A 15,258-nucleotide genomic window follows, 5' to 3' on the forward strand; every position below is an offset into this window, starting at 1 on the left:
TGGAACGCTAAAGAAATTCCTTGGCACAACTATCTGGGTAGAAGGATTATGAGTCTACAAACACATCATAAAATAAATATGCAGTGCTAGCAAATAGAAGATCACTGTATGCTAATTAATGGCTATTAGAAAGGAGGCAAACTACTCCTTAAAATCTTTAATACCTTTTCTCTAGATACTAAGGGTACTAGTATTTTTTCTCTTGAAAATTCTATCAAAAGTCTTAAGAAATTGCTAAATAGAAGCCCAATTTCTGAGGACAGGCAGCAAACACATAGCACTTACCTGGAGAGGACTGTGAAAACTTACATTTAAAAGAAAACCAAAACATTGGAAGACCATACTTCTGAATACAAGGTAATTGGACATTTTGGGAAAATGTACTTTGCCACAACCAACTGTAATTCTATACCTTTAATCTCAAAACTCAAAATACTGTTGTTTTCATGATGGGCTAGAAGATGTAGAGTGAGATCCTGGCTTCTGCTCGTACCCCTTTACATCAGAGAAAAGGGCCAAAGAGAAATATAAAGGTCCTGAAAGCCCTAGTTCACCATGGAAGAGAATTCCCCTGGTACAGGAGCAGCTGTAAGACTGTCCTCCAAGCTCCTCCTGGTGGAATGCACAAGCTACTGTGAAGATTCCAGGCAGTACTTTAGCACATCGGACAGCTTCGTGAAGCTGCTTGAACTTGGATGGGCCCGCACAGCTGTTTAAAGTATGTCAGTAGCCTCTCCCCCTCAGGGGCGGGGGGGGTGCAGAAGTGCTTAAAGCCAGCATAGTTTTCCTTCAGCCTGGGTTGGAAATTTAGAACCTTTCCTAATCTGCACTGGTACTTAGTGTTTAATATCCAGAGCCATCGCACTAAACTGCCCATGTATATATAGACTGCATCCATAAGATGGAGTGGGGAAGTGGTGTTTAGTTATAACAACTAAATGGGATAACAGATTTTCCACCAAAGGAATAACCTCTTGTTTTTAGGACTTATTTGATTCACGAACGTCTGAAAGCGAACTCTGTTTTACTTTCAACTTTCCAGATGTTATCTTAAAATTTCCAGAATTAAGGGTTGTGTTTTTAAACACCAGTATTTTTCTCCTTTAGTAATCACCAGGGGCATTTGCATGAGGTGGTTACTGTGGAGTGGCCTATTTAACTCCACAGTAAAGCGTTTCCATCTATACATGTGGAGCTTTTAGGCCAGAGTAAACTAATGAACTCTGCTGTAGGTTAGCACTGCCCAATACAAGTACTATCCTACTTCAGAGTTATTTACTCCACCACATTGCACATGTAGACAGTGACAGGACTGGCTGAGGCATGAGACTGCTACAGTGCAGGAGCTGCCTGCTGGCTAGCCCTACACCAGGGGTGGGCAAAATGCGACCCACGGGCAGGATGTGGCCCACAAAGACATTCTATCCAGCCCATGGGGCCCCTAAAAATTTTAGAAAATGAATATTTATCTGCCCCTAGCTGCCTGTCATGAGGCCCTCGATGACTTGCCAAAACTCAGTAAGCGACCCTCCGCCCAAAATAATTGCCCTCCCCTGCCTTACGTTATACCACCCTCATGCCCCAGCCAGCTCCTTGAGCTGGGGCAGAATAGCTCCAAGCTGGCAGGTTGACCCCCAGACACCCTGCTAGCCAGGGCTGTGCCAACTTGGCTCAACTTGCTGTGGTCTTGGGTATACATATGTATACTCTGCGCCCAGGAACAATAAACTCCATGCAAGCTGCATTGGAGTTTATTGTGTTGTGCTAATTTCATGTGCAGATGTACACATCTGTATTCCATCCTTGTTACATGTGGAAGCAAAAATAGCAAAAAATATCAGTTATGTCCATCTGTTACTCTAGAAATTAAAGTCCTTTTATAGTTCTGATCTGATTTTGAATGTGGATATATTCAAATAGTGTATCGGTGTAGCTATGCAGTCATTTAAACTGTAAATTAATTACTGTGTTTTTTATTTTAGGAGACTGAAGCATACCAAGGTAGTTTTGGCTAATGAAATTACGATCATTTAAAAAAGAAAAGAAGGAATGGTTGGCTGATTTCCTTTGTCACAGCTCAAATTGGGCTCAGTCCTGCATGGTGCCAAGTACTCTAACCACATCTTGCAGAACATTTAGCTCCTATAGACATGCGCAGAGCCTACTCTGACACATTGGAAATCCAGCACATTGGAGCAGACTCAATCTTGGTTAATGGAGCCTGCTGGAGCATGGAAACTGATGCACTCTGGCAGCCTTCCACATCATGTGTATCAGTGTCCCTGCACATCTCCATCCTAAAAAAATGGCAGTGGGGCACTTTGAAATAAAACACATTCAATGAGCTTTAGTTCAAAGTGCCCCACCACCAGTTTTTCAGTGTGTGGATGCTTTTAATTAGCACAGCTCTCTAATTAAAGCACCCAGCACCACATCCCGGAGCACATGCCTGGTAAAAATGCCCTTAAACATGTGCTGGTTTTAAAAACACGGATCTTACCATTGACATAAATGCTAGTCAGACCTTCCCTGGTAAGCTGTATGTAGGGGTTGAGAAGAAGGAAGACAGAGCAAGAAAGCAAGAAGGGAAAGGAAGAAAGCGGTTGATATTGAATGGATATTGACCAGAATAGCTGGCATCCTCTGTTGGTTTGTTTTTTTTCAGTCATGAGTGAATGGGGCCATTTTCCCCTCAAAAGCAATCAGGATATCTTCTTCAAAGCCTAGAAAATTAGGCTCTCTCAGACTTCTTAGCCTTACTGGATACAAGAACATTTTTTCTTCATGGACAGCAGTCAGAGATGAGAGGGATAGAGAAATAGAACAGGGAGTACAACTCTGAGACACACTAACTACTTCCAGTTGCTTAAATACCAACTTCCTGGGCCTACCTGTTGTTTTCTCTATAACAGCATATATAGGAACAAATCCCTGTGACACATCAGCAAAGTCATTTAGCCTTTATGCCTCAGTACCCCTCTGTGAAATGGGGATAGCCATGCTGCTAAAACACATGATGGGAGTAAATACAGGAAAGATGAGGAGGCACTGAAAAGGAAGTATACAGTTGTTGCTGTAAGAGACTTCCTGAACCATAACCATAATTTTGTAGAATACATATTTACATAACTGAAAATACATACAGTTAAGTGAATTATATAACCAATTTTCACCACATATTTTAAAGATGACACAGTTCCCTTTTTGCCAAGCATTCTATTGTTTAAAAGCCATACACTACTCTTGAAAAAACAATTCTGTTTTCCAGAATCTTTATGGTGAACTGAATGTTTCTGTACCCACAACTTACACTAACATGATACAGCCTTATGCAAATTAAAAGTATGTTGTCAGTGAATCAAATTATGCATGTTTGTTCAGGGAAATATGCCATGCATGCTTATCTTTTCAATAAAATAATTCAAACAGACAACTGAAGGCTCAAAAGATTTCTGGGTTGCATTGTTTTGCTGCTACTAGAGTGATGTTGTAGTCATAATGGTTTGGGATAGTTTTGATACCATATTTATTAAAAATAAGTCAATTTAGCAGGAGTATATTATTTTAATACATTTTATGTATTAAAATGTTAAGTGTGCATGCAACAACAGAGTAGAGATTTCTCACAAAAACCTTATGCATTTAAAAAGAGTTAAAACTGCATCCACTTTGTAGATTACTGGCTTGAATCTTTTCATTTTAACTAAGACAAGCTAATATCTTCCTCATGAGCTTGTATTGTCTAATTATGTTGATCATTTTGTTGGCCTTTATGTCCTTAGGTTATCATCTGGCAAGAAAGCTCCCTTGTCTCTCTAAAACCTACTCCTTCCAAGATTTTTCCTTAAGTTTATTTCCATGTCAATATGGTCTCTATATCCTCTATATCCTCTAACTTCCTTTTTTACCCTGTATTTGGTGTTGTCTGGATTAGATTGTAATACTTTGGATTGGGGACAGTATCTCACTTTACATTTTTAAAGAACTGTATACATTTGCTGTGCTGTCCAAATAATGTATTAATAATTCAGATGGCAAGTGATTTGAAATCAAGGGGCCATTTCTTTAAGGTCTTTTGAGAGCAGGTTAGAAAAAGCTTCCTGAAGTATTCTAAAAACTAAATATTTGCCTCTGCTAGATGTAAAGAGGGCTTTTTTGCTTCTTCCAGTCTTAGTCTGTACCTACCCGTCCTGTTGCTTGCCAGGTAAAATTCATGGAGTGGATATTGACAGGAATAGCTGGCATCCTCTGCTGAGCTTTTCTGAAATCATGAGTGAATGGAGCCATTTTCCCCTCAGAAACGATCAGAATATCTTCTTCAAAGCCTACCAAAAAAAAAAAAAAAAAAAAAGGTGATGAATTGGGAAGAGGGGGAAACGAAGCAGGATTTTACCGCGGGTTAAAACACAAAGATTTATTCTGGAGACCGCTTTTTATTCTCAGCGGCACCTAGCTGCCTGATCAACTTTCCCTTTCTTATCAAGCCAGAGCAAGATTGCAAACGTCTGAAGCAGGCAGGGCTGCAGCCAGGCTTGGAGGGGGCGGTCGCTCTCCTGGGACCAGCTGCCTGGCAGGGCTAGAGGTGGCCAGCATCACCTCGACGCGCTCCTGGGGCTCCGAGGCCACCTCAGCACGAGGGCTTTGCCTCGGGAGCCTCTATGCCAGGTGGTCCAGGACCGGCTCCCCTCGCCTGCAGCCGCAGCCCCTGAAAGTCAGCCGCAGGTCGCGGGAGGGGCCCGCCGAGCGGTGCCCCGCAGGTCTCGGAGCCTAGGGCTCACCTATGAGGACTCGCGCCTGGTGGGCATCGATCCACATATAGACCGCGTCTTCCTGCGGCTGCCTCGCCGGCGCCGCCAGGCTCAGGAGGCTCAGGAGGCTGCAGAGCCGGAGCGCGGCGCGCAGGGCGCTCGGCCCGGCCATGCTGCCGCTCGCTCGCTCCTCGCTGGCGCCGAGAGCCCTGGGCACTGCGCTGCCACAGCCCGGCTCCCGCTCCGCTCCCGCTCCCGCTCCCGCCCCGCACGCACTGGGGCTGGGGCTGGGGCCGGGCCCGCCGGGCTCGCCTGCGGGAGGGGCGGGGAGGGGAGGGGCGGCGCTGCGCGGGCGTGGATGCAGCCGGCGGGGCGCGACCCCCTACACTCGGGGGTGCTGGTTATAGCCGGGTCAGGCAGGCGAGGGCTTCGGACAGGGGGGAGATCTTTTGTCTCATACATGTAAGCTGACCCGATCATTTCATCTTTGGGCTAATGAAAGCGCTCACCTCTAGCCAAAGAACCACCTTGCCTGCCTCCGACTCAAGGCACGCGGGCTCAGAGCTTGCCCTCCTTCCCTTTTACCCCACCAAAATCCAATAAAGCCTCTTTTATTTATTTATTTATTTTTGCCCCACCAACCCCAGCAGGTCAGCTTGGTTTGGCTGCTTTATTGCACAGGCAAACTACACCCATGCCTGAGCCCCTAAGTGGGGGTGCCAGCCTACCAGGATTTCCCTGAAGCCTCCAGAAATTAGAAAAAAATCTCCTGGATACCTCTGGGAGTCACCCGGGAGATAGGTGCTAGGGCAGGGACTGGCAATTATTTTGGGCAGAGGGCCGCTCACTGAGTTTTGGCAAGCCATCGAGGGCCACATGACAAGCAGTCCAGAGCAGATTAATAGTAATTTTCTAAATTTTTTAGGGGGCCCTATGGGCCGGATAGAATGGCCTAGCAGGCTGCATCTGGCCCCTGGGCCACATTTTGTCCACCCCTGTGCTAGGGCATTTACTCATTCCAATAAATATTAAATGTTGAACCCGATTCAGACAGTTGGCCAGTGGATTTTTACAATGTAATAGTAATGTGCCTTTGCCATCCTGATGTCAAGTTATGACTGTCATTGTGATAGTTGTGTCATGTGATGAAACCTCCCGGAATAGATTCAAAGAGAGTTGGCAACCCTAGCCCTAGGTGAAGAAGGGGCCCAGTTGTGCTTATTTTACTTATTATGATGATTAAGTGCAAACAAAGTAATATAAATATACAGCATTAAGTAGGGGCCCACGAGTTTGTTTGTCTAGGGCAGGGGTGGGCAAAATATGGTCTGCGGGCTGAAGCCAGCCTGTGAGGCCATTCTATTTGGCCCGTGGGGCCCCTAAAAAATTTAGAAAATTAATATTCATCTGCTCTTGGTTCCTGTCAAAAATGACGGGAACTAAGGGCAGTAGGACCCAGGGGAAGCCCGGTGGGCTCCCATAACAGCAGGGCCTGCCTGGCCCGCCTCCGCAGGGGAAAGTCTCAGGAGGGGCCTCTGGCCTGGGGCCACATGGCTGCCCCCTGCTGGAACCACAGGTAAGGGGGGACCCTGGGCAGGGAAGGAACTTGGGGAGAAGTGGCCTGGGGAAAAGCTGAGGGGAGGGGAGGGTTGTGTAAAAAAAATCCCCAAAAACAAAACCCAAGGTTTCCACCTATACATTTTTGGGGGCGGGGTGGGGAAATGATGCTTTTAGTATTTTTCTGAGTGAATACATTTTCCAGCCATCTGCATAGGTAGTAGTAGTTTTAAACATGCCCTCAAAACTGAATCTGAAAAGTCACAAAAAAAAATGCAAATCAGCTGTGCCTCAAGACACTAGCTTTCTTGGGATTGACATGATTGCCTTTTTCTGGATCCACTATTACAAAAACATTTAGCAAAATATATAGAGTTGTGAATTTAACCTTTCTTTTTGATGTCCTACATATAATACAGTTATATAATAGTTAAATCCTGGAGTTACTTCAGTGCATAAACCAAGCTCTAACTTACAGGAAGTAAAGAGGAGGCTTTCATTGAGCACAAGTCATTCTATGCCTGTCTACTCTGGGTTCCTTGTACTTTCTTCTTCAGCATCTGACAATAGAGTAGATGGACCACTTCTCTAATCCAGTAAAAATCTGTGTATTACAGTGTTCACATTCCTTTCATTTCTATTTTTTGTTTGCATGGGTTCTTGTTTTTTAAGTTGTCAAGACAATATATATGTTGTTATTCTGAAGCAGCGTATTCCCTGTAACTGATGTTAGCAGCTCAGCTGAGAGCAGATAGGTTACTTATGTGTACGGCTACCATTACTACAGTTCCAAGCATCTCATAATATTTCAGTATACTGGTTTTTATTCTTTTATTCTGCATGCTGGAGTAGTATTATCCCTATTTTCTAGATAAGGAACTGAGACACTGAGAGGCTAAGTTACTTGCCCAGGCTGATATGAAAAATGTACAACAGGGCAGAAAGTTTAACTGAATTCTCCAGTGCCCTAATCACTTTACTATCTCTACAAACAGATATAGTTTTAAGAGTCAAATCTAAGGACTGTACTTGTAGCCTTAATCTTTCACTTACTTTTACATCCTTGCAAGATATTTTCAGAATAAAGATAAATAAACCCAGTGTACTATGTTACATATGAAATCATTAAACTTTGAATAATCTATCATCTTCTATGCATATTCTTTAGCTGTTTATATACAGACAGAATCATCATTTAATGTTGATCTTTCAAAGCTATCATCTCCTACATTTTCAAATAATTTAAATTTTTACCAGTTATGTCCACTGATGTACTGCTGTAAAAAATGTATCAAAAGCATTCAGAATGAGTTCTTCTTGCAGGCTCTCAATGCAAGGTGGCCCTCTAGGGGTTGATGTGATCAATAGCTAGTTGCTGAAGAAATAAATGTTTTCCAAAAGTTTCATAAAAGCAAGTCAGTCAAATAATCCTTCAGAAACTCAAAAGAGAGAGAGAGAGTACGATTACATTATCTATTTTTACAGAACCTTGCTTATGATTTTTTAAGGATGGTGGCAGTACTTCCTCTGTGTATGACACCATCCCGGTCACATCTACAACCTCTTTTCCCTGGATAGTGTCTCTAGGCAGTCATGCTACCAACCTATTACTTTGTCCTAGTACGTTGAACATTTCTCCCCTAATCCCAATGCCAATAACATTTTCAGAATATTTATTCATTCAGGATACATGCTCCTTTTTTTTGTGAGCTTCAAATCAGACAGCAAGATAAATGATCTTTCTGTACCTATGGTACTTTTCTTTTTTTTCCCCTCAGTGTCCTTTTCCATTGTTAGCTAGTTGATATATGTGCATTTGACTCTATTGTTTAATGATACAAGTTTCTGGGACAGGGAAGAGAACAGGCCCAAGCTGGCAGAAATTACAGGGGTAGCCCTCCAGCAATGCCCCAGGTATTCAAGAGCCAAATTATTTTTATTTATGTAGGTTAACACAAACACTTTAACTTGTACTCAGAAATGTAATGAAAATTCTGGAGTGCTGACACAATGTGTTTCCAGTGTGAAATTTGTATTAATGAACAGGTGGCTGCATTTTGTGCCAACTTAAATTTTTCAGGGGGTCTCAAAAGTTATTAGTATTTTATAGTAATTTATGGTGAGGTGACCAAAACATGGATATTTGTGGTAAGGCAAACTTAAAAAAATAAAGCATTTCTCATGAGATCCAGAAGGAAAAATTGCCCGTAGCTGCAACACCCATGAGCATCCCAAGACATGGCAGCATTCCTAAACTATTTAGCAGTATTAATAATAGTGGACTCATTCACTGATTTTTGCCAGTTGCTCCATTTGCTTACGTGATACTGTCCAAAAAGATAGAAAATAGATGTCAACGCAATGTTTCTGTTATTGCATAGTTCAAAGAACAATACCAATTAGGCTTCTTCATCAAGAAGCTGTTCCCACCCTGCACAAATGAAACATTTGTGAAAACAAGAAACCTGGTGCTTTATGGACATTTCTTCAGCTATCATATAGAAGCTAATTCAAATAGATGTCACTGTAAGTAATGCCTTTTAACAAGTGTAGACAAAGAACCATTGGATTCAGGGAGAAAGAAGCTTTTTATCTGATATTGTAGTTGCCATGAATTTGACAGAGTAAGCAACTGTAATTCAGGCCATAATAGAGCACTGACAAAAGCCTTTATCTACGATGGGCTCTGTTGTCCAATCTGCTAAATGTATAGGCAGATTAAGCTTTTGTGGATGTTCTGACTCACAAACCAGTTAAATATATATAATCTCCGGGTCTGAGGCATCAGAAAATAATAGTCCTTCATCACTTTACAGATTGTCTTGCTAGTCCTCTTGTTCCTGTTCCCCAAAATTCAAAAATAGCGTTAAAAAAAATCTGAAATGCATTTAGCACTTTTATAACTCCACAAAAATACAAAGAATCTTAACCCTATTAAAGAAATGAAAAAGAATTAAAAGAGCCAATTTAACGTTATAAACGAGTTTAAAATTAGATGTTAAAAGTGGAATCTGGTTGGTACAGATGAGAGACTATATCCACTGAGATACATATATTTAAAAAAGACAGGCAAGTGTCAAAATGCCCTGTTTCAATGTTTTTTTGATCAAAATACTTTTAATTTTGGTTTAGAAATGTTTTTCTTGTATTATTTTAAAATGTATTGTGCAAAAGTGCAGATCTCAGTGGCAGCTGTCCTTTGAATATATGAAGTTCTGTAGGTAAGTATGGAATGCTTTTGACCTTAATTTCTTTGTGCCTCAGTTTGCAATCTGTAATGGAGGTAATGATAAGTGACTCATCTCTCAAAGGTGGTATGGAAAGTAAGTAATGGATATATGTAAGGCACTCACATGCTGCAATGGTGAGTGCCATGGAAAACTCCTAAGGAAAAATATATAATTCTGTCTTCATTGCAGAGTTGAAATAGTGTGCAGCAGAGAAGGCCTGGGTGTTCCTTGAACAATGAGGAGAAAATAAAATACTAACCAGGTACACATTATCATCATCCATTCTATGCACTGCACAAGGATCTTGTGAGAAAAAAATAATCTATAATCAGGTAATTCAAGACACTATCACAGTGCACAGAGAGAAGGGAATCAAACTACGATTGCATAGGAGTAAGAAATCTCATTCTTAATTCTAGGTATTTCTTAATTTTGGAGAGCTGAGCTTTGCCGTGTTCTAAATGACTGTCGCAGGGCACTAAGGTGCCTGCTCCTTTAAGAGCAGAAACTGCCTAGGGAGAGGGCCCTAAGAGCCAGACAGAAACCCCACAGGTGCAGGTTACCATGGCAGCAAGGGAATTAGTCTGCACCTGCACCTGGTCAGCTGACCGGAAGAAGGCAGGGCCCTGGGCACATATAAACCCCAGGGCTGAGACCTGTGTGTGGTAGTTCTCTAGCAGCAACCAGTGGAAGGAGCCTTCAGGGAAGAATTGCCCAGAGGTGCTGTGGCTGCCTGATACGCTGCGTATAGGGCTAATGGGGCTCCAGGAGCTCACCAGGTACCTGGCCTACAAGGAACTTAGTGCTGGGGGGAAGTTTGACTCTTTTAAAGGGACACAGCACACCCTAAACTGCTTGCATTGTGTTATAGCCCAGAGGCTCATATTTTAGTTGCTGTTTATAAATGGGTGGACCGAGCTGAGGCTACTGGGGGAGGAGAAGGCTTCAGCCCGGTCCATCCATTTATAAACAGCAACTACAGTGTGGGGACCCCAGTGCCAGGGGGCGCAGTGACCAAGGGGCTGCAGAGAGCCTAGTGCCAGTGTGGGCACAGAGACAGGGCTGCAGAGAGCTCAGTGGTGATAGGAGGCCGAGCTATAGCAAGGCCCCAGAGTGGCAACATTTAAATACCATCTGTGAGGCTTGGGGCATGGTAAAAGGGTGGTTTTGGAGCCACGCATCTAGCCTATAAGGCTAAGGTTGTCCTCTGAGGCAGCCATTTTGAGCAGGACCCAAAAAGGGGTCCAGGAACCCAAAGGGTTCAGTGGGGTCCATCAGGACCATGTCCAAACACAAACTTGAGGGCAGCCCTATTTATTATAATTACAAACAAGATGTGGCAGGCAAGGAAAAGGGTGCCCATTGGGCAAGATTGGCATGGTCATGGAGCCCTATGGGTGTCACAGCCATACCTGGGAACCCCATGCTGTGACAGTGATTGTTATTAATGTAGTGTGTGCATACATGTATATGTGTTGCACATGCATTTTCCTAGCTTTATGAAAAACCAAGTTGGGAAAAATAGTTTCTATCATCTGTCATAATATTAACACCCTTGTGATTTATCAGCAAGACTGGATCTTTTTGGTAGATTGCACAGACCCCTATCACTTCAGCTATGTAACTGAGAGCAGTAGTAAGCTATCATCCTCTTTTGGACCAGCGCTAGAATAAGTTAATTGACTGGTCAATTTCACAGATATTTGCTGACAAAAGGGGAATAGTGAGACTCAGTAGTCTTAAGTCATAGTTTCATCGTTTCTAGGGTCAGAGGGGACCTGAGTAGATCATTTAGTCCGACCCCCCCGCCATGGCAGGAAACAGTACTGGGGTCAAACAACCTCAGCAAGATGTTCATCTAATCTCCTCTTAAAAACCCCAGGGTAGGAGCCAGCACCACCTCTCTTGGAAGTTGGTTCCAGATCCTAGCCGCCCTGACCGTGAAGTAGCGCCTCCTGATTTCTAGCTTAAATCTACCCTCTGCCAGCTTGTGACCGTTATTCCTGGTCACTTCTGGCAGTGCACGGGGGAACAGTGACTCCCCCAATGCCCGCTGATCCCCCCTGACTAGTTTATAACAGGCCACTAGATTCCCCCTCAGCCTTCTCTTTTGGAGGCTGAACAGGTTCAGGTCCCGTAGCCTCTCCTCATAGGGCCTGCCCTGCTGCCCCCTGATCATGTGAGTTGCCTTCCTCTGGACCCTCTCGATGCTGACCACATCCCTCTTGAAGTGTGGTGCCCAGAACTAGATGCAGTACTCCAGCTGCGGCCTGACCAGTGCCGCATAGAGGGGGAGGATCACCTCCCTGGACCTGCCTGAGATGCATCTGTGGGTGCATGACAAGGTACGGTTGGCCTTCCTGACTGCCAGCCCCTGTTCATCTTGGAGTCAATGATGACTCCAAGATCCTTTTCTGCCTCCGTGCTGACAAGAAGGGAGTTCCCCAACCTGTAGGTATGGTGCCGGTTGTTCCTCCCCAGGTGCATCACCTTGCACTTGTCTGTGTTGAATCCCATCCTATTCACATCTGCCCACCCTTGTAGCCTGTCTAGGTCTGACTGAAGCCTGATGCTTCCTTCTAGTGTGCCCACATCCCCCCACATCTTAGTGTCATGAGCAAATTTCAACAGGGTGCTTTTTACCCCCTCATCCACATCACTGATGAAGATGTTGAACAGTGCGGGCCTGAGGACTGAGCCCTGCAGAACCCCACTGTCCATGTCCTTCCAGGTTGAGAAGGACCCATCCACTACCACCCTCTGGGTGCGGCCCTCTAGCCAGTTGGCAACCCAATTGACTGTGTGGGCATCAACACCACAGTCCCCAGTTTCTTAATGAGAACGGGGTGAGAGACAGTGTCGAATGCCTTCCGGAAGTCCAGGAAGACTATGTCCACTGCTACCTCTGCATCTAATGATCTGGTAACCTGATCATAGAAGGCCACCAGGTTGGTCTGACAGGACCTGCCACTGATGAACCCGTATTGGTTGCCCCTAAGCATGCAGTCCCCAGCTGGCCCCTCATGGATGTGTGCCAGCATAATTTTCTCAAACAGCTTGCCTAGGATCGAGGTAAGACTGACTGGCCTATAGTTTCTGGGTCCTCCTTCCTCCCCTTTTTGAAGATTGGAACCATGTTGGCCCTCTTCCAGTCCTATGGGACTACACCAGAGCACCATGAGTGCTCATAGAGCCGTGCCAGGGGTCCTGCAATGACCTTGGCCAATTCCTTAAGGACTCTAGGGTGGAGATCGTCCGGGCTGGCTGACTTAAATACGTCCAGCCCCTCCAGAAGCCCCCTAACTGGTTCCATGCTAACCTTTGGCCCAGGTGTGCCTCCCCTGGGGACTGAGGGGGGCCCAGCAGGGAGGTGGCTGTTCTGGTCCCTACTTAGGAAGACAGAGGCAAAGAAATCATTAAACATGTTAGCTTTGTCGTCTGGTGTGACGACCAAATTCCCCAACACGTCCTGCCAGGGCCCCACGTTACCCGGGACCTTCTTTTTGCCCCCTATGTATTTAAAAAAGGATTTCTTATTGTCCTTAAAGTCCCTCCGCTTCCCGTTCCACGCCCTGGAGGGGAGCGTGATTTCAGGGACACAAACTCTTGTTCATGTTCACCCATCTTGACATCTTTTGTCCTAGCTCCCATAATCTGTTGCTAGCACAGACCAAGATCTAACGCCCAGTGACTCCTCATCCCTTGCCCATGCCCTTCATCTAGTAATTTGCCAAACATCTCTTCCCAGTTCCTCCTGCTCCCCAGTCTCTTTGCCCAGCTAGTCCCAGTCCTGTGCCGATCTCCTCAATCTGTCTCTCGCTTTGCCTCGAGTTACTCATCCTCATTGGCTTCCAGTCCCCTCCTCTCTCCCTGGACTTCTGATCAAATCTTGGCAGTCTCACTTCACTTGGCTCTGTTTCAGGCTCTCTACCCTGCACCTTCAGTCACTGCTAAATCTGTCTCCTCCCACATCCTTCTTTTCCCCCCACTGATTTCTGAACCCAGTGTTCATGTCCTGTTAGTCCCAGTTGCTTTCAATTTATCCATCTCAGTTCCTCTGTCTCCCCCATCTGTCACTTCCTTGCCAAACCTCCTTTTTTCCCAAACAATCTCAGGTTCCACCCTTTCCTCTAGGTCCCTTGTTTTAAACTATTCTCCCAGTTCTCCACCCCACCCCACCCCACCCCACCCCACCCCAGCCCTAGGTCTGGCTACTATTCTGCCTGCATATTAATCAGGTTCTTTTTTCAAGATGCATGGATGCCAGCAGGGACAGTCTTTAAAAAACTGTACAAACTGGGGATCTTTAAGTAATATTTGAGCTTCAGTATCAAACAGTAGTTCCATACAGTATCATAAGCTACAGTAAGGCCAATGAATACTGCCCTGTACTTTTTCTTTGCTTCAGAGGCTGTGGCAGAGTATCTTTGGTGCCTGCCACTTTAAGGTTTGAGAGCAGGCAGCAGGGCAGCCTGCAGGTGTAGGCTAGCCTTAATCAGGCAGTCACATGACTCCAGGAGAGCCCTGGGATTTGAGGAGGGGGTGGAGCAGCCTCCATTTTAAGCCAGGCCCTCAGAGCTGGGGCAGCAGTTTGCTGCTGGCAGCTGGAATTACAACAGGTGGCTGTGCTGCTGCTCGGAACATCTTAGAGGTATATGGGCAGGGGCTATGGGGAGGGAGGAGGCCCCAGGTCCTGGGTATAACTGAAACCTGTACCCTGCAGGGGCAGGATGGTGTGGTGGGGTAGTCCTGAGAAATGTCAGGCCAGTCACCTCCCCAGTAAAAGGTGGATGGGGACACCTTATAACCCCATAGTTGAGACCCTGGAGCTGAGCTGACAGGCAGGGAGCCTGGAACAGAGTTGCTATGGGCAGGGAGCATGAGATACGTTAGGATGGGCAGGAAGCCCAGAGTTGAGTAGAGATTGAAAGGGTTGAGGCTCAAATGGTAGAGAACTTCAGCAAGCAGGCAGTGAAGTTGTGAGGAAAAGAAGGCAAGCCTGAGTTTAACCTGACTGGATGGATCCTCAAACTGGTCAATGCTGGGGCCAGGACCCAGGGGGTCAAAAGGGCCAGGGCCCACCACGAGGAGGTACTACTTCACCGTCAGGGTGACTAGCATCTGGAACCAACTTCTGAGCAAAGTGGTGCTAGCTCCTATCCTGGGGGTCTTTAAGAGGAGGCTAGATGAACACCTTGCTGGGATCATTTGACCCCAGTACTTTTTCCTGCCATGGCAGGGGGTTGGACTTGATGATCTGCTCAGGACCCTTCTGACCCTACTAACTATGTGAGGGATGCACAGAGCCAGGGGCGTGGAGTCAGACTGGCCGGTGAAGGCGGGGCCAGGGCCTGTGTGGCAGAAGGTCCCAGAGAGGGGACCAAAGCTGAGAGGGAGAAGGTTGCTGAGAGGGAGAGGAGAGGTTGGCTGCCTGGAATGCCATTTGTGAGGCATGGGACATGGTAAGGGCAGGTCAGAGCTGTGTGTAATGCCCTTATCACCAGGGCAAGTAAATGGGCAGCCTCCTACTTGATTGATATGTTAATTATTACCATCAAGGCATGGCAGGAGAACAAGGCAGGCAGTTAGCCCAGAGACAGGCAGGCAGGCTGATATTGTGACCCAGTCCTGAGCTGACCCCCTGTCACAGAGGCTGACTTAATATCTTATGCTATAGAGAGCAGGTGATCTGTGGAGCAGCATGGGCAGAAGCCAGCCTGTTT

General features: G+C 45.5%; 1 protein-coding gene and 1 long non-coding RNA gene across 4 annotated transcripts in view; one reads left to right on the forward strand and one right to left on the reverse strand.

Moving 5' to 3' along the window:
- The window catches only part of WIF1 (Wnt inhibitory factor 1), an 86,511-nt gene extending 81,457 nt beyond the window's left edge, over positions 1-5,054 (reverse strand). The window contains exons 1-2 of one of the 2 annotated variants that reach the window (XM_090042451.1): positions 4,779-5,054; positions 4,186-4,325 (exon numbers count right to left, since the gene is read on the reverse strand). In XM_090042451.1, the coding sequence (XP_089898577.1) occupies positions 4,186-4,325; positions 4,779-4,920 (282 nt within the window). In that variant the 5' untranslated portion in view covers positions 4,921-5,054. The remainder of the gene's footprint in view (positions 1-4,185; positions 4,326-4,778) is intronic. The other variant, XM_090042450.1, reaches the window with a different exon arrangement.
- The window catches only part of LOC149865794 (uncharacterized), an 81,432-nt gene that overhangs the window by 48,206 nt on the left and 17,968 nt on the right, over positions 1-15,258 (forward strand). Inside the window, exons 1-2 of one of the 2 annotated variants that reach the window (XR_016441779.1) lie at positions 6,251-6,324; positions 9,725-9,797. This is a non-coding gene — a long non-coding RNA (uncharacterized LOC149865794). Of the gene's footprint in view, positions 1-6,250; positions 6,325-9,724; positions 9,798-15,258 lie in introns of those variants that run through there. The other variant, XR_016441778.1, reaches the window with a different exon arrangement.

This window comes from Crocodylus siamensis, chromosome 4, assembly GCF_052110815.1.
Source record: "Crocodylus siamensis isolate JL-2025a chromosome 4, ASM5211081v1, whole genome shotgun sequence".
Lineage (NCBI taxonomy): Eukaryota > Metazoa > Chordata > Crocodylia > Crocodylidae > Crocodylus > Crocodylus siamensis.